Here is a 20,887-nt window from a genome sequence, read left to right as displayed (position 1 = left end):
AGGCAGCTGACGGCAAGACTGGAGGCAGTAGAGTGAGCAAAATCCTTGTAAAGCAACGCAGAATATTAAAGACTAAATAAAATGTCAATGGTACACTCTAGACCATGACTTCCAATGGACAGAACTTCTACACCTGGCCCATGTACTGGGCTGACCAAAAAGTTCGTTACGTAAGATGTTACAGAAAAACCCGAACGAACTTTTTGGCCAGCCCAATATTTAGGATCTACCTCAACTCAGCCAACAGTCAGTTCTTGAGAACCTGAATATACATAAATCCCACCTTAAATGTACCAAGAAACATGCATGGTAATAAGGTAATCCTACTGTAAAGTATACTGCTCAGTGTAAGGTGGAAATCTGTTCAGAACATCAAGGGGTCCGCAGGTCAGTGAAAGCAGACACTCCTGTCCACCACCCCACCTTCCAGCACTCCTTGATCACAAGGGTCCTAAGTCTTTGGGGGCCCTTCAGTACCTGACTTCTTGGCTGTGCCCTGCACCCCACCAGCACCAGGACTTCCAGGAGAGCCTGTTTTTTTACTCAACAGACTATTGAAGAAGCTGGCCAACACCCCTTCACTTGCTGCATTATCTAAGGAAACATTAAGGAAAAAAGCATCACACAAACTGAATGACCCAATTAAACAGCAACAAACTATTTTTCAGCTTGGAATTATCCATTTGTGGTTATGATCTTCCTGGGATACTGAGCAGATTCATTCACTATGATGCCTTATACATTGCCACTGCTAAGGCTGATTATGTGTTAGCATAATTAGTAAGTGGAAACCTGTTTAGATTTCCCACCTGTTCAGAGGCATAATAGATAACCTGTGCTCCATATCATCTCCCTGTCCATGAGGCAGTGTTTTTCAAAGTTTTATAAGCCCGTAACGTTCCAAAGCTGCTGTGAAAAGTTCTCATTCAGAATAGAAGACAGTCATCGAACATGCAAGAACTAAATATAATTTGAGGGTTTTACTGCAGCCAACACCTTGGGGTGTTATTAAGTCACTGGGGTAAGGGCTACTTAAACTAGTAAGTAACTGAGCTTGACAAAACAAGTGACAATTCATAAATGGTAATAATATAAACCTAATAAGCAACAAAACCGAGAACTCAAAATATACATTTTAAAGTGACTTCTTATGCTGTATTCTTCTCTGAATATAGAGGCCTAACCAAGGTCTTAAACAAAGCCAGGTGCAAGGGCCACCAATTCCAACAAAGGAAGAGGCCTTGGTCTCTGCCAACCATGAACTCCCTCTCTCAGAGAGAGGAAGTGGGAAGCAGCCCTTCTTGGGAAAGAAAACAGCTCAGCTGCCTTGAGTCTCCACCTTCCAAACCCAGCTACTCAGCCCCTAAAGTAGGAACGAGGCCTAGGACTAAACCACTCTCCAAAGAGACAGGATACATACTTTTGATGTTTGGGTCCGGCTTCTTTACTGATGTGCCTGGGGAGGCACTAGGCATGCTGGCTGGCCCTCCCCGGCCCTGGGTTCTTGGAGAGCCAGAGGGTCCTCTTGCAGGGGATTCCTAAGTCCAAAACCAGCCCAAGTCACACACAGGCATAAAAATAACAGAAGGTACATATTCCAAAAATGAAGACATGCTTCTGCAGGGTATTTTTCACAGTCTAGGGAGAAGGGTGGCAGGAATGGGAGTTTGTGCCCAGCTCAGTCCCTTTTTTAGATCCCAATTTCTCCTGAGAGAAGAGATACCAAGATAACAAAACCCGTTCACTCTAATTCCCAGAGCTGTATTCCTTCATTAGACATTTTCTGAGTTCCTACCATGTTCCTGGCCCTGGGCTTTTAGAGGGACCAAATTCCCTCCGAATATACAAAAGCTCACACAAATGTAAGCTCTCACAAATAATGGTATAAAGTTTGAAGACATGACATTGGGTCTTGACCCTCTGTTTAGTTTAAGGTACTCACGGAGGCTCTCGTGGGTGTGGCTGGCTGCTTGGCAAGGAGTGACTGCAAAGAGAGGGACACACCGATCATTAACCAAGGCCTGCAGAGTGTACTGAAGGTCCGGAGAAACACTTCCAAGTATTCCACTAGAGGGCACCATTAACAACAACCAAGTCAGAGGTTCTACACTATAAATGCAAAATATTTAAATTGAGCAATTTGGTATATGGTGAACAAAAAATATTCCCAGTAACCAGTTTTGAAACTAAAGAAGCAATGAGAGCACAAAAGGAAAAGTTGGTAAAAAAAAAAACATCAACACCCCCTGCTGACCTGCCTGCATCATCAGGCAAACCCGTGATGTGTCTAACACCACTCTCAGTGAAACAGAAAGGTGGGACTGGGTCTGCATTCTGAACTGTCAGCTTGGGTTTACTCTCCTCACCTACATAATGTGTATATCAGCTCACCTGCCTTCACGCACAGGGCTCTGTGGGACTATGTGAACTAACGGAAGTGAGGTCAGGGCGTCTGGTAAACTGTCAACATGGGAAATACTACGCCAGAAAATCTACATTTGCAGACAGAGCAGGTACTTAATAAGATACTAAGCCTATCACTGTAGGAGAATCTGCAAGGCAGGAAGGGGATCCCCTGAGGGGCCCCCTACCCTGTACCAATCCTAGAAATGGGAGAGAACAAGAACTGGTGGCAACCCCTTTGTCCCTGCAAGCTCTTTGTGATACCCCCACTTCATGCCAGGGAGCTGGTTTCATTCATGAGAAGGCCTCTGCTCTGGCCTCACTGGTCTTCTTACCTGTTGCTTCATTAGGAACACCTGCTCATCCTCCGCTGCCAACTCTTTGTCGTGGACCAGCTGTGAAGTGAAGTGACACACTCATTTGTGGTCATAGACCAAGAACACCCCCAACTACTTGTCAAAATTCATGCTGAAAGGAGAATCTTGTGCTCATGTCTCAACATGGGTTTGGGGAGTCCCTGCGGAGACTGCAGAGGTCAAGTCTTTCTAGCCTGGCAAAGACCCTGTTCCAAGACCAGCCTTGGCATATGGCCAAATGACATTTTTAAGTCTGGCAGGTTCTAAACAATACCTCCCAGATCCGGGTCTGCAGGTGATCACAGGAGCAAGTGGGATCTACTAACAGTAATCCAGAGGCAGCAGTGGCAGTCCATCACTCATGCTGTGCCACCCAGAGCCAATTACATAACACGATTTCATCTAAAGACTTTTTTTAAAAGGCCCTTGGATTATTTCTTTTTACCCCCCCAAATGGTTCAATGTGTAAGACTTGTTTATGTTTCTTTTCCCATGAAAAAAACCTACAACTATTTCTTTTTTTTTTTTTGGTGGTTGAGGGGGGAGGCCACACTGCGCAGCTTGTGGGATCTTAGTTCCCTGACCAGGGATCGAACCCAGTCACTCGGCAGTGAAAGCGCAGAGTCCCAACCACTGAGCCGCTGGGGAATTCCCCACCTGCAACTCTTAAAGTGATTGATTTTGGTACCTTTCTCACAGGAGGTTTCACAATAAAGTCTTCATATGCATCTTCTGGCTTCACAGTTGTGAAATTTTCATGTAAAATAGCTATTTTCTTTTCATTGTCCCAGCCTGCAGGTCTAAAGGCAAAGACACAGAGACTGACTTGCTTTTTCTGGGACTGCCTTATGGAATACTCAGCACACCGGGTTAGAGAGGACTCCTGGCTGAGATCCTTTCCCACAAGTTCTGGTCTGCAGTTGCTGGGCCGGCTTGTAGCTTTTGGCAGACAAGCCAATATTCACTGCAAGTGTAGTCCATCAGCTCAACCTCACAGGTCCTGCTCCATACTGAGTTCATGAGGCCCAAGGCCTAAGGAGCCAGAGCGAGATCTTACTGACTATACATGCTGACCCACAGGAAGTGTTCAGAGCTTTTCCACAACTCTGCTGAGAAGAACAAGGACCCAATGGGGCCCTGTTCTGACAGAGTGGAGAATACAGAGCAACACATAGGATAGAGCTCAGGATAGGGCTGTTTCTCTGGGCTTTGGTATGAAGACACCCCTGTGAGCTGTTTCTCTGAGAACTCTTCTGACAACAGTTTTCTTATGGATTGGTTAATTTTACTGATGTGTGAATATGTACCCTGGAGCCAAGGGGAGTAGCAGGACCTGCACTATCCTGGGCCTCAAACCAGAGGGACACAAGTTCTTGAGGATCCTATGTGGGAGCTGCCCAGCTTGACATCGCAGGGCAGGATGGCACCCAGGTTCCATTAAGCTAAGCTGCAGCCTAGGATAAGGAACAATTGTAAAATGCCCTATATGACATACTTTTATCTAGAAGCTCTAAAAGATGGCAACTGATTGTTCCCACAGGCTTCTCATTCTCCATCCAACTCCTGCTCCACAGCTCTAGAACCAAGAAGGTGCTTAGCCAGGGCTCTCCACCCCAATGGCTCCGACGACTTCACTGGCTCCCCAACAGGCAACTACCAACAGGACCAAAGGTGCAAAGGGACAGAGCATGACCAAGATACTGCCATGACCTGTGTCACCTTCAGAAGCTCTGAGCTTCTTCTCCACTCCAGACCAGCCCTGAACACATCCAGTCTCCCTGATCCTCCCTCTCCTCAGGATCACAAGTGATTTGGGTACTGACTGACTCCAAAAGCATACCACTCACTGAGAGCTTGTGGCTTTGGTGCTGGCCTGACTGCTCTAGACAACAATTCTCTAAAATCAGTCTAAGTCTCTTGTCTGCTGTCTGGGAAGAGCCCAAGTGAGGCTCTCCCTAAATGTTGAGGAGGCAGCCTATTCGGTCCCGAGAGCTCTCAGCTTTCACACCTTCAGTCTTCTCCCAGACTCTCCCACCCTTCCACTCCTTCTGGCCTGCCTGGGACGCACCACTCACCCTCCCAGCATTACTCCTCTGCTCTCCCTGCCACATTGTCTCTACTACCCCAGTACTGCCCTACCCCTCCTCGGCTGTGTGTGTCCATTAAAGTGCCATGTGCAGGGACCACATCTCATTCATTTCTGCCCTCAGCATAGAACCTGGTCTCCGAGGAAGTGCTCAGTATTTGTTGAACGAACTGTAATTCTTTCTTAAGAGGATATCTAAGCCTAAAAGCATGATACTAGCACAAGTCCTCTCAGGGACCACACCTTCAACATTTACTTATGCATGAACAACACCCACCATTCTCCACTGAGAGAATGACACAAATTAGGACTAACAGGTATCCAAGTCTCTGCCCAGGACAATCAGCCCCAGTGGCTCCTCAAATGTGAAACACCAGAAACACAACAGGCGTTCAGTACAGCCAAAGCCCAAGCTGATGGGATGCGAAGGAGGGCGTAGGCAGTCATCCCTGCCAATGGATGCCAATAAACCAGATGCTTCAACGGAAAACGTTCAGAATCCTCAAAGCACCAATTCCCTATACTGCAACTCCCTCACTCAGCCGGTATTCTACCAGAGTTGACAGTAAGTGGCAAAAATGTTTTAGCAACTTGCTCTCGATGAAGAAAGGCAGCACCCCTAACCTCACTCCACCCAGTTCCCCCAGACTGGAAGCAGAATGGCAACTAATCTGGAAAAGAGCAGAGATGGAAAGGTGGGTGTATATATCCCCTGTGAGGTCCAACTCCAAGCACTTTGCCCCAAGGTAGTAGAAAGCTGGCTGTATAAGAGAGAGACAGAGCCATCTTACTTGGAAGGACAGAATGTAAAGAGCAAATGTACCAGGAAGAGAAGCGTTTGAAAGCATCACCTATAAAGAACTCACATAAAAACTGCTTCCTTTTCCACAACTAAGGCAGGCGTGGTAAAGTGGAAACCATATGTTTTATGAACTATGTACTTATACAACAAGTCGAGGTTTTTCTCTTCCTTCACTGATGTGTAAATCAAGGCCGCTCCATCTAATCAATCTGCTTAAGGAAAACCAATTCACTGCAAGAGGAGACAAAAGCAAATACATACAAGCACAATCCTCAAAGTACTAGTCACAGGATACTCAGTTTTTGATCAACACACAATTAATAGAAAATGTTAAAATGTTAAGAACTAAAAAGGTAATAGTAGCAGAAGAAGCAGGTCAAAAGCATAAAGCATGTTGATGATAGCGGGCCACGTAGTTCATTTCTGAACATGTAAACTGTTGTCTTCTGACCCATCAGGTTGCGTCCCAGTCAACTTAATGGTTCTGAGGGTAGCCCAGGAAAACCCTCAGCATATCCAGGGTACACAGATTCTTTCCTAGACAGATGCCCACATGTGATCAAGTTGGTCATTAAGCATACAAGAGTTGGGTACCTACATGTTATTGGCACCCTCCACTGAGCTGGACAAGCTTAAGAGCCCAAAGGAAGTAGTGGAGCCCACCCTTACCCTCCCCCGCCCAGGAGGTGGGATGATGGCACCAACTGCTATTGGATTTTTACAGAAACAAGACTCAAAAGTCTGCTGACACAGCACCTCTCTCACGGACAGCACAAAACATAAACATAAAGGAAACCCTGTAGCAGCCAAAACACTATCATGTTGGATAATTAACCTCTTCTATAAAAAAAGCAAAGTTTAAAAATATTTCCAAGATATGATAAAAATAATTTGCAATAAAAGTATCACATATCAGCTTTCTTCTTAATACAAAAGCCTATCAAATGTACACCATTAAAAATAAAAAGTAATCAAAAATAGGCAAAAATTATTAAGTCTCAAATTCCAACACAGTAAACTTTTAGAAAGTAAAATGATGTATACCACGGGTTCCCAACCCCGGGTCCACAGACCAGTATTGGTCCTCAGCCTGTTAGGAACCGGGCCACAAAGCAGGAGGCGAGTGGTGGGCAAGTGAGTGAAGTTTCATCTGCCGCTCCCCATCGCTCGCATTACTGCCTGAACCCTCCCCTGCCCCCCATGGTCCGTGGAAAAACTGTCTTCCACGAAACCGGTCTCTGGTGCCCAAAAGGTTGGGGACCGCTGATGTACACAATTTCACCCTGGCAAAAAACTATTCTGGATTCAGGAAGTACTTTATCTCTTTGAAGATGCCCCATCTGGAGGAAGCCTGGATTAGCACACACAGAAGGGAGCCTGTGCCCCTGGGCCCCAACACAGCGCCCCAAGGATACACTGGAGGCAGAACCTCCGTAGGTGTGACTGGATGAAGTCAAAGTGCTCGTCCCTGTAATCATGCTCCTTCTCCAGGACACTCACCGCATCACACTGCAGGTAAGATAGAAAGAGAAAGGAGTCATCTTTTTGCCTCTCTGCCTGCTAAGGATGGGAACACTGTCTTTGTTAGTAATAAAGTATCATGGATGGCTTCAAAGGCGGCGGCCATGGGACTTCCCTGGTGGTGCAATGGTTAAGACTCCGCGCTCCCAATGCAGGGGGCCCGGGTTCAATCTCTGGTCAGGGAAATAGATCGTACATCCATGCTGCAACTAAGAGTTTGCATGCCACAACTAAGGAGCCCGCCAACCACAACTAAGATCCAGAGCAACCAAAATAAATAAATTAATTAAAAAAAAAAAAAAGGCGGCAGCCACAGCCCAAAGTCCAAGCATTAATTAAATAAATAGACAAGAGTGAAAAGCCACTGGAGATTCTTCTTTCATCCTGGGCCTCGGTTTCCACATCTATAAAGTAGGGATATGATAGCCCTGATCACCTCACAGTTGCTCTAAGCATCAAACAAGGTCACATCAAGAAACAGGCCCACTGGACATGGCTGTGCACTGCACACTCCACAGGGCTCCATTCTCACAGAATATGATGTGAATGGCACATGCTGCAGTTGGGCAACCTAGTGGCTCTGACTAGGATCAAAGAACTTTTGAAACCCCCCATTTTTTTGTTTGTTCTTTATTGGATTTTTTTTCTTAATGCATTTTATTTGCTGCACTGCCAAACCCAGCCAAGCGTACAATTCCCTGGCACACACCTTTGTGCACACCACCAACACTGGGATCCCCAGGTTATGAGTCAGCACGTTGTTACCAAGAGGCAGGGCAACATTTTCTTCATCAGGACCTGAGGTCAGAGGCCCTCTTCTCTGTGGGGAACCTTGACAACCTTCCTCAGGCTCAACATAGTCTTGAAAATCTTTCACAACTACAGGTGAAAAAGAAAAAGAAAATTACACACACACACACAATAAAAAATGCACACGCCAGCTTTAGAAAACTGAAGCAGGTAGTAATAAGCACAAAACATAAAGAGTTGTGACAAACTTCCTAACTGCATCTGACTTAACTGCAATATTAGGGATTTAGGGATGGTGATACAAAACCGCAATTCTGACATTTTCAGTCAGTCTGAGCAGTATAACTTCAGAGCAGTAAAGATATTCCCCCGGTCATCTTTAATTGTATCTAACTCTTAACAATTAAACAGGTTTTTAAAAACTCCTAAGGCTTCAATAGTTCCTACTATGAAAATCAAAACAAAACACTTTTTTTGGACCACGCTGCAAGGCTTGCAGGATCTTAGTCCCGCTACCAGGGATTGAACCCAGGCCCTGGCAGTGAAAGAGCCAAGTCCTAATCACTGGACCGCCAGGGAATTCCCAACACTTTTCCTATATATTTTACATTTTCAAATATTAGGGTAGTCGAACTGTGTTACTTCAACAGACGCGACCACTAGAATACGTTACAACTTATAAAACTCCTCAGAGTTCTCATCAGAACCACCTGAATTACCAAGAACATGCTGTTTCCATACAGCTGAGGTGCGTCCGTGCTAAAGAGCGAGGCTGGACTTACCAGCACCATCTGCATCTCATCATCCTCACTCTTGTGGACTCAGTTTCATCTTTAGGAGATCCTGAGTCACATGTGTCACGGACCTGTTCCTGCCTAACACAATAAGGGGTGAGTGATATAACATCTACTTCTTGGCACTATTTTGGCCATGGGTGCAACCCCACAGGAGGGCCTTCAAGCTGAGTGGTCCATGGTCTTGGTTAAGGCAAGTGAACACAAAGTCCACAGACCTGCACCTTTTCCTGGGTGCTTCAAGGTTATATGTCAGGCCAGAGAACAAGGACATGGTGATTAAAGCTACTTCGAGCCGGCAGCTCTACTCTTCTACACACAACATGACTAAAGGACCAAAAGGACTTTTACTCTCATCCACAACATGCTCACTGAGGAAAACACAGACAACTAGATTAAAGAGAATCTAGAGAAAAGTGCATGTACTCTTCTTCAACCACAGAACAGGTTTCGAATATTTTAAAACAGTGAGTCCTCATTTACAAAGACTTTAGGTTATTGTTATATAAGCTTCTGGAATTATCTGGGAGCACAATATCTTTCATATAATACTGGGAAAAAACCACTGCCTAAACCCTAAAGCACAGATATAACATTTCATCTCTACAACTTCTCTTTAATTAAGCTCATTCATATAATTTCATTGCCAATATAAATAATCTACTCATGGGACTTCCCTGGAAGTCCAGTGGTTAAGACTCCATGCTTCCAATGCAGGGGGCGCAGGTTCAATCCCTGGTCAGGGAACTAGGATCCTGCATGCCGCGTGGCCAAAAACAAAAAAAAACGCACAAAAACAATCTACTCAAGAGATTTTTTTTTTTTAACCATCAGTGCAGTTTATTTCTTCAGATTCAATAAATGAATACTCAAGAGATCTTTACTGCATTGCACTTTGGACAAAAACAGAGAAGCATTTTCTGATGACTGTTGAAGGCTCTTAAGAAATCAAAGGCTCCCACATTTTCTCTCTCTTTTTTTTTTTTAAATCTGCTTTACTTTAGCTTTATGGAGCCAAGATTGACACACAAGAAACTGCGCATGTTTAAAATGTAAATCTTATTTTTTTTTTCTTTCTGGCATGGCTCACGGCTTGCAGGATCTTAGTTCTCCGACAGGGATTGAATCCGGGCCACGGCAGTGAGAGCCTGGAATCCTAACCACTAGGCCACCAGGGGACTCCCTAAATTTGGTACTTTTGACATATGAATACACTCATGAGTCAGTACCACAATCAAGACAGTGCATTCGGGGGCTTCCCTGGTTGTGCAGTGGTTGAGAGTCCACCTGCCGATGCAGGGGACATGGGTTCGTGCCCCGGTCCGGGAAGATCCCACATGCCGCAGAGCGGCTGGGCCCATGAGCCATGGCCGCTGAGCCTGCGCGTCCGGAGCCTGTGCTCCGCAACGGGAGAGGCCACAACAGTGAGAGGCCCGCGTACCGCAAAAAAAAAAAAAGTGCATTTATCTATCACCCCCAGAAGTTTCCTTGTACCTTTTGGTAATCTATCTTCCCCACCTGTCCTCAACACCATCCCTAACTCCAGGCAACCACTGATCTGCTTTTTTTTTCAATACAGATTAGTTTGCATTTTCTAGAGTTATAAATGTAATTTATATGTATGTAATTAATTTACATATGTAATTACATTTAAAATATAAATATAATTGAGAATATGTACTCTTTTTAGTCTTCCCACATTTTCTCTTTAAAAGCATTTTAACAAATCTTCAAGTCAATGAAAAATACAATGGCTTAACTGTCTGGGTAATATCTATAATTGCCCAAGGTCACGTGAGGCACTCAACCGGGCTTCCAAGACAGTGAGCATGGCAGAGCCTGGAACAGGTTACAGGTAAGCTAAGTGACTGTGGGAAGGAAGGCAGGGATGGGGCAGCTCCAGCAGTCTGCTCCACGAACCTCCACTACCCAGCATGCTGTATAAACTCTGCTGTATTCTACACAGGCCATGATATGAAAATGGTTGGGAAACCCTGGGCTAGGCTATTCTCTGAAGGAATGACTGAATTATGGCTATCCAAAAACAGTAGGAAACGCACATGTGTTTTTAATAACTCAGCATTTTAGAAAATAAGCTGGAAGGCAGAGCAAATATTCATAATGGGGGTGGTGAAAAGGAATGATAAAAACATAGTGAGGACTGTGTAATTTGGATAATAAAATGTGCATTTCCCTTAGGGTACACACATACCACAGTATTAGCAGTTTCTCTCTAGGTGGTGGGATGGCCAGTATTTCACAGCAGGGGCCATCAGCCCACCAGGGGCTCCCCTTTAGCATCAGATGGGAGTGGCTATGGGAAGGAGACTGCAGAGTGCCGCCTCTTTCTCTTCTTTTCCCTCCTACCTCATTGATCACCCGTTAGTTCCACAGTTCTGAGAAGACCCAAGAGACTGCACCTAATCTTTTTCCTCTACTTGATAAGCAACTGAAACCCCAGACACAAAGCAGGAAAGACAAGACTAACCTACACACAAGCACCACCTTCTGGCAGCTTTAGGGGTTGCTCTGCCCTCCCCCTCAGACAAAGCCTGCAGCCAAGCAGCTGCCACAGATTCAGGACCACTGAGGAACCTAATCCAGAAAGAGACTGGCTGGCCATGGAGCACTTTCCAAACTCAGCAGATTGGAGACTGGTGTTGGATCAGAAAGCAGGTTGGGTGCAGCCCTTTGCTCATTCAATACAATACCTAGAGTCCAATTAATCTGGAAAGTGGGAGTCCTCTAAGCAAGAGGATGGCCAACCACTTTATTAAAATATAACCTAAAACTAGCACTAACAAAGGCACTCCTTCAACGGGTAACAGAAAGGCGTGAGTACCATTCCAAACACCTCAGAGGAAAAGTGGTGAACACACGAGAGGCTCTCAGAAGGTTAGCCAGAGCCATGAGGCACGGTTGTGGTTCCAGCAATCGCCAGCCGCCCTCCAGTGTCCTCTCCTCTTCCTCCTTACAACCAAACCGAGCACTGATACTTAGAACACACGGCCACACAGACTACATTTCCTTAGGAAATGTCTCCTTAGGAAGACAGCAGGCACACACCCTTCAGCCCTTCTTTGCGTTTCCTCCATCCTGCTGCCTGCAACACAGATGTGAAGGCTGGAGCTCTGGTTGCCAAGAGGAAGAGAACCACACCCTAAAGATGACAAAGCAGTTAAGTACAAAGGAGCCAGGGTCCTTGACTTGTCTTCCTCAAGATGCTTTCCAGGCCTGAACTGCCTCTGGATTTCATTCACAGGAGAGAGAAATAAAACCCAGTCTTGTTTAGGCCACTGTTATTTTGGGCTTGTGTCACAAAGCAGCTCAATCTAATCCTAAGCAACACAGACATCAATGACCAAGACCACAAAATAAATTCAGTGTGTCATGGGAGCACAAGCTCCCCAGGAGCGGGCACCTTGTCTGCTGTATGTATCCCCAATGCCTTGAACAGATCTGGCACCAGGCAGACAGTCTCCCTATTTGGGAAAGAAAAACATCCTTGGCTCAATCTCTTCCTTTTTTTGTTTTAACAAATCTTTACAAGGTTATAACTCTAGGAAAACAGGTTCAGAAACTGAAATCTCCTGTGCATTAACCCACTAGTCTGGGTACGATGGTAAATGCGTAGCGAAAGGAGAACAGCTCTTCAGGCTCTGAACTATTCTCAGAAGTTGTCTTTAGGGTCTCTATTTCAGGGGAAAAATAGGCTTTATCTAGAAAGGTCAGTGTTTGAGGACAGATGTGCTGAGCTGCATAACAATCACTGCAGCACACGTGGGTGTCCCAGGAAACACACATGCACACAGTAAACTAAAGAATTCTATGTTAAACTCCCTGTTTTAGCTAATGTAGTCAGGAGCAAGTGAAGTTATGACAGGAAGACACACAGCAAGAAATCTGATTTGAAAAGCACATCAAAATTTCTGAACCCTTCTGCCAGTACGTTTGAAGATCCTGTGTGCCATGCTCCAGAAGCCCTCATTAATTCACTAAAGGGAATGATGTCATCCCGTGGAAATAAGCCAGGCTAAGCCAAGACTGCCCTGGCCAAGACAGCACTGCTGATGCCACAGCTCCAGCCCCTGCCCCTCCCATTTCCCTGGCAAGTAAACAGAAGCTGATGTAACTGCACAGAAGCAACGAAAAGGAAAAACAAGCTTCTGAACCACATTAAGGAAAACAAAACAAAACAAAAAGAACTTCCTTTAAAGTTCTCTGTTCTCAAAAGGGCTTGGATGCCTTGAGTCTTAAAATATCCTTTCATTTTAATGAAAAAAAAAAGAATTTCTTATTGCTAACTAAAATCGTATTTGCTGGATCCCCAAAGGAACTAAGGTAGGAACTCAAAGATTTATCTTTTGTGGGTCTTCCTTTAAACTTGTCAACAAGAGGGTCCATAGGACCTCAATGGAAATACAGGGAAATGGACTCAAGCTGCAGAGATCCCAGTAAATCTCTACACCCACTGATACTAACTCAGCAGACCACGAGTTAACAGAACAGCAAAAAGACTCACAGAACTGATCACATTTTGGGGGTGAAGGAAGAACCCTTATTATAAAAGAGAACCAATGAAAATAATAAGGAATACTGATTTACTTTCTTCAACTGTGACAGCTGAGATAAAGACTGCTTTGAAGACTTTCTGACTACTGAATCTACAAAAGCAAATCTGAAATAAATGGTGCAAACAAAACACAAACACTCTGTAAGGGAAGCTTTGCAGCCTCTTGACACTGTGAAAAGGAAGGTGGCTGGAACCATCCAAAAAGACGAGTGAATTTTCCAATTAAGAAAATCCTGTTTTACTTACACTTCCGTTCCAGCTCCCTCATTTCTTCTGGTGGAATTTTCATTTTATCAATGTGCTCACGTAAAACACTAGCCCATTTCTGTAGAGATTCCATCATAGTCCAAGGCCTAGACATGTCTGCAACAAAAATCACCAGGGTCTCCGGCAAGAATTCAGCAGAAACTGCAAATTTCAGCAGACCTTTGTGATACAAGTCTCCATCCAGAATCCACACATTGCAGCGTGTGTGATCTAAGAAAAGAAGTGAAGCTAAGTTACTGACAATGACCATCAGCACAGCTCAAAGAGCCACATAAGGAAGAACTTAAAGGTGACAGCCACAGAATTCCACACAGAACAGAGACAGAAATCCTAACCAGAAAAGGGTCCAAGTGCTCAGTGGACAGCAACTCTTCATCAAGGTGCCTTGTGAACTGTTTAAACTATAAAATTTTTTAACAACCATAATATACTGTGTCCACATCCAAAAAGATTCCAGCAATGTCTGAGGAGTAAAGAGTGAAGGACATTTTATCTTTCAATAAGAATCAAAAGATACTAATAAAAGCTACAAATGTTCCCCGGACGACTGTGCCATAGTCTAAATAATCCATTCTTCTAAGATATCAGCAATCTGTGAGGCAGCAAGCTGTGCCGAAGAGCCTGTGGTTAAACAAGCTCTTCTTGTGTCAGTCACACTAAACAGTGTGCTCACATACCACAAAGGGTGCCAAAGAGACAGGACCTTTGTATTTAAATGCCAAGATAAACTCATTACTTATATAAACTGAGATATGAATTACGGGGTGCCTGATAATATTAAGGAATTACACTTATTTTTGATATGATAATATGATTATTTTTTTTAAATCCTAATCTTTTAGACATACATATGGAAGTAGTTACAGATAAAAAGATATAATGCCTGAAATTTGTTTTAATAATCAAATGTGGAGTGAAAAGAGAAGAGGGTGAGAATACAGCTGAAATAAAATTGACCTAGAACTTTTAACCCGAAGGCAGGTGACAGATATATTGGGGTTCATCAAAATGATCTATGCTTTTATGTAGTTTTGTTTTCCACAGTAAAGTTAAAAACATATACAGACAAATGTGCAAGTGCTGACATTTAATGAAGCATGTGATTCTAAAATTATATCTGGAAGATCAAACTGTAGAAGATAGTTCTCCAAATTAATAATATACTTTTTAAAAAATTTTAGACATGTTTTTGAGAATTTTTTTTAATAAAAGCACCATGAGGGAGAAATCCTACTATCAAAAAATCATTTCATTAATTTCTTCCCCAATAAATTGCAACTTACGCTTTAAAAACCTGTCTTCTGTTAGCTACCTTTTTTTGGGTATAATCAATTCACTAACATGCTGTGAAAAATTTTATATTCATGACTTTATTTCAACAGTACAACAAAGGTATCTACATCTAGCTATACTTTCAACACTCTAATGCATTTCAGATAGCGGTTTTGATTTGGATTCTACGAATGCCTTCAAAAATACTGCACTGTTGGGACTTCCCTGTCGGTCCAGTGGTTAAGACTCTGTGCTCCCAACGCAGGGGACACGGGTTCGATCTCTCGTTGGGAAACTAAGCTCCCGCATGCTGCACGACGTGGCCAAAATACAAACAAACAAACAAACTGTACCTGAAGTCTACAGATTTTAATGTCTGCCCCTCACCAGACACGGTTCTTTTTTTTAGCCTTTCTTCCCACTGCCCACTACATATAACTCACCCATGTGCATGGAATTACACATACCACATGTGGCATTAAATGGATGCCCCCAACCCTTAAGTCAGAGGTCCTTTGACATGCCATGTCCTACCACAAAACAAGGACAAGCCAGAACCTATTTTCTCTACCTGGGTGATTCCTTGCAAAATGTATATTTATAACCTAGTCACACCACACAATAAAAAATACTGGGGCTAAAAGATGTTTAATTAACCACAAGTAAGGGCAACTCTTTCATCAAAGAGGAACTTGCAAGTAGGCAGCTTAAAAAAAATCCCGTAAATGCAGAGATCTAAGTTTTTAAGGCAACCTTAAGGAATCTGAAATAAAAATTAACATGTATTTTAACTCAAAGGTAAGTGAATATAGTTACTTTGATCCTTGGCATGAAATATGTTTATGCCCCTTTGAAACAAGCAGCTATAGCAATGTCAGAGTATCTACACCATGTTTCATATACTTTCAAAAGGGTACTAGACCTACCACCTGTCTCAAGCACTCAGCTACACTTGACACATGCCACCTCTCATTCTGTCAACCTACAAACTGGTACCATTGCCCAATACTACAAATAAGGAAACTGAGGTGTAGAGTGGTTAAGTCAGTCACAACTAGTAACTACCGGAGTGGATTCTGAACCAGTTCTGCCTGGCTCCAAAGCCCAAGTTCTTTCCACAATAATCATCAAAGACAGGAAGCAAAACACTCAGACATATGAGGCCCCCTAGCCCAGCTCGGTGACCCCTGAGTCCCAACCCTACCTACACAAACTCCGGTGGGCCTAGGTGGGCACTGGAAAGCCTCTGCTCTCCTTACACAAGGAGAGCCCTTAACACCAGGTCTACCTCCTACCTTTCTTTCACATCCTTCAGAGAATGTTCAGTATGGCAAAGGAAGCCAGGGAAGAAGGAGCAAGAATAAAATCTTGGGGTTCTAAGGTGACTACTAAGTTAAGATTAAAGGGTTTTCCCCCTCTATTTAAATGATTCTTGGATCTCGAAGAATTAAGGTGCAAGGAAGGACCTGGGTTCAGCTTCTTCATTTTAGCAATAAGGAAATGGGGAACCAGAGGTGGTGGGGTTTGCCCCCTTATATAATCACCCCTACATCATGGTCCTTATTGTACAAATGGGTAAACGCAATTTTAAGAAAGTAATTTAATGAAGATATTTCATCCTTACACGGTAACTTTTCTACAAATAAAAAAATCTAGGCATTAATAATTATTTACTTTAGAGCCATCCAAGATCTAACACAAAGCCTAAAATTTTACAAAGGAGGTATTAGTGACTAGTGGTAACCAAAAACCATTATTCCAATCCAACTCACAATCGTACTTATCACAATTTTAAATGATATCTAATCCTTATAATAGGGCTTACCACGCACTTTTTTTTTTTTTTTTACCATGCACTTTTAACCATCCCAATTACCCAGAAGGTAGAAAACTATTATTATCCACATTCTAGACGTGAGAAATTAAGAGAACATTATTACCTCTGAGCCTCTATTCTCTCCACTGGGGGAAAAAACAAAACAAAACAAAACAAAAACACACAAGCAATCAGCATTTCTACACTGTCACAAAAAGACTCAAAACTCTCTTGTGGATATCTGTTAAGCTTTTATACTCTAAACCACATCAATTTCAGATTCTCCACTAAAACCAGGCAGAGTAACAATGGTGCCCAGATCAGTCTGCCAAGTGTTTCTCTCATAGAAAAGTCCAAAGCACTTAAAAACTTCTTGGTTTCTTAATAAATTTTATCTATCTATCTATCTATGGCCATGCTGGGTCTTCGTTGCTGCACGCGGGCTTTCTCTACTTGTGGCGAGCAGGCGGCTGCTCTTCATTGCGGTGCACTGGCTTCTCATTGTGGTGGCTTCTCCTGTTGTAGGGCACGGGCTTTAGGCGCGCGGGCTTCAGTAGTTGTGGTGCACGGGCTTAGCTGCTCTGCGGCATGTGGGAGCTTACTGGACCAGGGCTCGAACCCGTGTCCCCTGCGTTGGCAGGTGGATTCTTAACCACTGAGCCACCAGGGAAGTCCAAAAACTTCTCAGTTTCTTACTTTTATGTGCATTTGAAACTTTACCCTCAGTCTCTCCTCTTAAGTAAGGGCTACCCAGAGCAGCAGGTAACAGGCCCATTCCCCATTTTGCTAACATACTCTGTAAAGAAAAATAGGTAAAGTCCTACAAAGAGATACACTTCATCTATTCCCCTGTGACTAATTCTCTTAGCCCTAAAGAGAAAATTGAGAATGCCTGGGCATGTTGCAGGAGTGGCAACCGAGGAGTCAGAGACTTGCATGGATCAATGCTTCACTCACCATCTCGGTCCTCGTCGTGGACACTGAGGTAGAGATACTCTAGGCCTCTTCCTTTTTTGCCATGCTCAGCTCCTTGAAGTTTAGTCATGAGGGTTGTTTTACCAGAACCATCTTCACCTATAAGTGATGCACGTAAGACAAAGCGTACCGCTTATTCTAGGCAAGGATGGGGAGTCTGGACATTCACACAAGGAACTTTCATGTAGAGCTTGCTATTGAGGTCTCACCTGTATTCATAAACAAAGTAGGACCTGCTGTAAGAGTGGTCAGGGTGGGGAGAGGTGATAAAGGTGGCAATTTCCAAGATCTAAAATGACAATCTACTGCAGTCATCCTTACCTCACAAGGAAAGGAAGAAGGCAGGCCCGCAGGCCCTACCTATAATTTATAAGACACGCATCTGGAAAAGTGAAAGTAAAAGGAGGGGCTAGTTTCTCACAAAATAAACTTTTACCATAAGGAAAGCAAGAAATCTTCAGAATATAATTAACCTTAAAACCTAGGGACTCTGAACTGAAAAAGTCTGATCCTGCCTCATAATCATAAAGAATGAAGCTGTTATTCACCTTTGATTTTAGTACATTTCTTTCATAAGCACCCTGAAGACTAGGAAACTGATGAAAATAATTACAGACCTAAGCAAAACTCTTAAGCACTACCTTAGTAATGACCAAGCGCCTCCTCATCCCCCTCCACCCAGCTAACAACTCTCCCTCCCCCCAAAAGAAACCTTAAACATCAGCAAGAGCCACCACCAAAACACACTACTAAGCACCCCTGGGATTTAGTAATATGGAATTACAGAACATGAGAACTGAAAGGCATCCCACAGGTCCAAGTCCTCCTTTCCACCGCCAATGCCACTACCTTACTCAGGCCCTCCACATCCCATCTGGACACGGTGAGCACTCAGTCTGACTTCAGTACCTGCTCATTTTGAGCCACCTGCCACTCTGCTGCCAGCACCCCCTTTCTAAACACACATCTGGTGCCCTTGATCCCCCAATTCGTGATGACCTCTAAGGGTCTTCTGTTACCCACTGCAGTGGTCATCAACTAAAGACCAGCCACTCACCTCAAAAACAGTGGGAAAACCACCCTCACAGTGATTCCCGTGAGAATCAGAGGATGGAGGTAAAATAAAAGGCCCTTGAGAATCGGGTGCCTTCAGGAAAAAGCATCGACTCTTCAGCCTTCCACCATCTGCCTCGAACTTACCTCATCAGACACCTTCCACAAGGAGGCTGTGGTAACTTCCAACACCCCCGCCTCGCCTTGTCACCTCTGTATTCCTCCAAACACTAACCCTCTGGGCCCCTACACGTTAACACCTACCCTTCAAAACACCTAACTCCAAACAGCAACAAGCCATATGATGTGCCCCAAATCATCTGTCTATACCCAACATGGTGTAGTGCAATCACCAACACATCTATCTGTGTCTCACTAAACTGACATTCTTGTGTAGTGTCTGAGGAATGTCTGTGCTGTCCCAGTGCCCAAACCGACAGTAAACGACCCACTCAACAAATGGGTCTGCTGTATAAATGAACCCAGCCAAACTCCCTTACTTGTATGAGGAAAGGAGACCAGAGACGCTGAGAGACCTAACCCAGGTAACCCAGCAGTGAAGGCTAAAATAATGTAGGAAAAGTCCCTGGGGAGGACTCCAAGGCCTGCTGTCCTTTGCAGCGCCCCTCCCACCGTGCACCGCTCATCAAGATAGAGAAATGGCTCCTGTGGCATCTCCCCACAGCCCGATGACCCCCAGTCACCTCGTTCGCCCGCCTCCTCCGCTAACTTCATCTACTCTCTCCCCTCTCTACGCCCGCAGTTCGGTGAACTTCGAGGCTATGAGCGCAGGAAGTCAGGGACATTTAAAGCAAAGCTGATGTTGCGGCCAAAAGACTATGGAATGTGCCGACGAGCCCTTGCCAGCATCCCTGGGCTCTCGAAAAGGGGCAACGTCCTGACCTCGGCCGTGGTGGACTTGGCCACTCTCAGGCTGTCCAGCCAGGGTCTCCAGGCTCTCCCGGGCAGGAGGCAGGGGAGAGGAAGGCTGGCACCAGTGAGAGGGCGCCCGCCTCGCCCACCCCAGCTCCCCGGGCAACGCCCCGCCACCGGCGCTCACCGAAAACCAGGATGTTCTTGCCGGACGGCAGCTTGGACCTGGCGCGGGTGGACACCTCGCTCAGGATCGAGGACCTGTGGGGACAATGGCACAGCGGTCGGCCCTGGGGCCAGCCTGAACCTGACTGGCCCGCGACGGCCCGTTAAGTCTGTCCGACGGTCCGGCCCGGCCCGGCCAGCCCAGCCCGGCCGCCTCGCGGTCTCACCATAGGCTCTGGCCCTCCTCCTCCTCAGTGGTCAGGTCGCCGGCGGCCGCCACCGCGGGCCCGTTAGGGCCCAGCAGCAGCTTCTTCTCCACCCCCACCGGCGCCATCTTGCCAACTGCAGCCACAAAGAGGGCCCTCCCCCGGGCCCGCCGAGGACCCGCGAGGACCCCGCCGGCCCGCCCGCGCCTGCCGCTCCCCCAGCCGCCCGCCCCGCAGGGTCCGCGCCGCCCGCCGCGCTCCGCCGGGCTTGCGATGTCCGCGGCTCCCGCAGGGTCTTGAGGCCAACGCGGTGGCGGGAGGTGGGCGGCGGTCAGGCGGCCGCCGGGGCAGCCCTGCTCGGGGAGGCGGCGGCGCGAGCGGGAGCCACCCGGGTGGAGGGCGCGCTAGCGGCCTCTGCCGGCCGAGGGGCGCAAAGACACCCGTTCCCGGTCCTCCGTCAGCTGGCCGCTCCAGCTGCGCCGTCTGGGGCCGAGGCACCCGACGGACTGAAGCGAAAAGCTCAGGCCTTGGGATGAGATCAGTACAGGATATCTCACTAAATCTTGTCTAACTCTTTTACGGGTGAGGAACTTGAAGCTCATAAATCTTGAGAAACCTGACCAAGGATCCAGTGCTTTCTGGCTATCTTCTGATAGCATCCCGGTACTTCCAATTTTACCGATCTTAACCTGTTCTATCATGAACTTTGCTTAATCCTAATCGAACCACGAATTGAAAGACCGGCCTTAAACTAGACCCCCAAATCCTCACAAATATCCTGCTTTTCACCTCCTCCTTCCTTGACCCTATTAAGACCACGAGGTAGTGATCTTTACTGTAGTGAGTAATTCGCTTGATTTTACTTATAAACAGGTGTTTGGTTTTTCTTAATGATATTTTCTGGGAGCCAGCATTTGACACCAGAAATAGGAGGCTTTAATTTCCTTTCTTCAGGAAAAAAGAAAGAAAAAGAGA

The 20,887-nt window shown here is 45.4% G+C and overlaps 1 protein-coding gene across 4 annotated transcripts in view; it reads right to left on the bottom strand.

Moving 5' to 3' along the window:
• The window catches only part of DYNC1LI2 (dynein cytoplasmic 1 light intermediate chain 2), a 29,464-nt gene extending 9,373 nt beyond the window's left edge, over positions 1–20,091 (bottom strand). The window contains exons 1-12 of one of the 4 annotated variants that reach the window (XM_004280893.3): positions 19,934–20,091; positions 19,729–19,802; positions 17,598–17,714; positions 13,532–13,762; positions 7,878–8,047; positions 7,063–7,156; positions 5,712–5,847; positions 3,448–3,559; positions 2,739–2,798; positions 1,943–1,984; positions 1,421–1,538; positions 478–594 (exon numbers count right to left, since the gene is read on the bottom strand). In XM_004280893.3, coding sequence (XP_004280941.1) covers positions 478–594; positions 1,421–1,538; positions 1,943–1,984; positions 2,739–2,798; positions 3,448–3,559; positions 5,712–5,847; positions 7,063–7,156; positions 7,878–8,047; positions 13,532–13,762; positions 17,598–17,714; positions 19,729–19,802; positions 19,934–20,040 — 1,378 coding nt within the window. In that variant the 5' untranslated portion in view covers positions 20,041–20,091. Of the gene's footprint in view, positions 1–477; positions 595–1,420; positions 1,539–1,942; positions 1,985–2,738; positions 2,799–3,447; positions 3,560–5,711; positions 5,848–7,062; positions 7,157–7,877; positions 8,048–13,531; positions 13,763–17,597; positions 17,825–19,728; positions 19,803–19,933 lie in introns of all 4 variants that reach the window. The other 3 variants (XM_049702889.1, XM_033407770.2, XM_012537121.3) reach the window with 3 other exon arrangements.
• Between the last annotated feature and the right edge of the window lie 796 nt (positions 20,092–20,887).

The sequence above is a fragment of the Orcinus orca genome, chromosome 20 (genome assembly GCF_937001465.1).
Source record: "Orcinus orca chromosome 20, mOrcOrc1.1, whole genome shotgun sequence".
Taxonomy (NCBI): domain Eukaryota; kingdom Metazoa; phylum Chordata; class Mammalia; order Artiodactyla; family Delphinidae; genus Orcinus; species Orcinus orca.
Note: the sequence above shows the minus strand (reverse complement) of the source record. Positions and strands in the feature narration are given on the sequence as shown.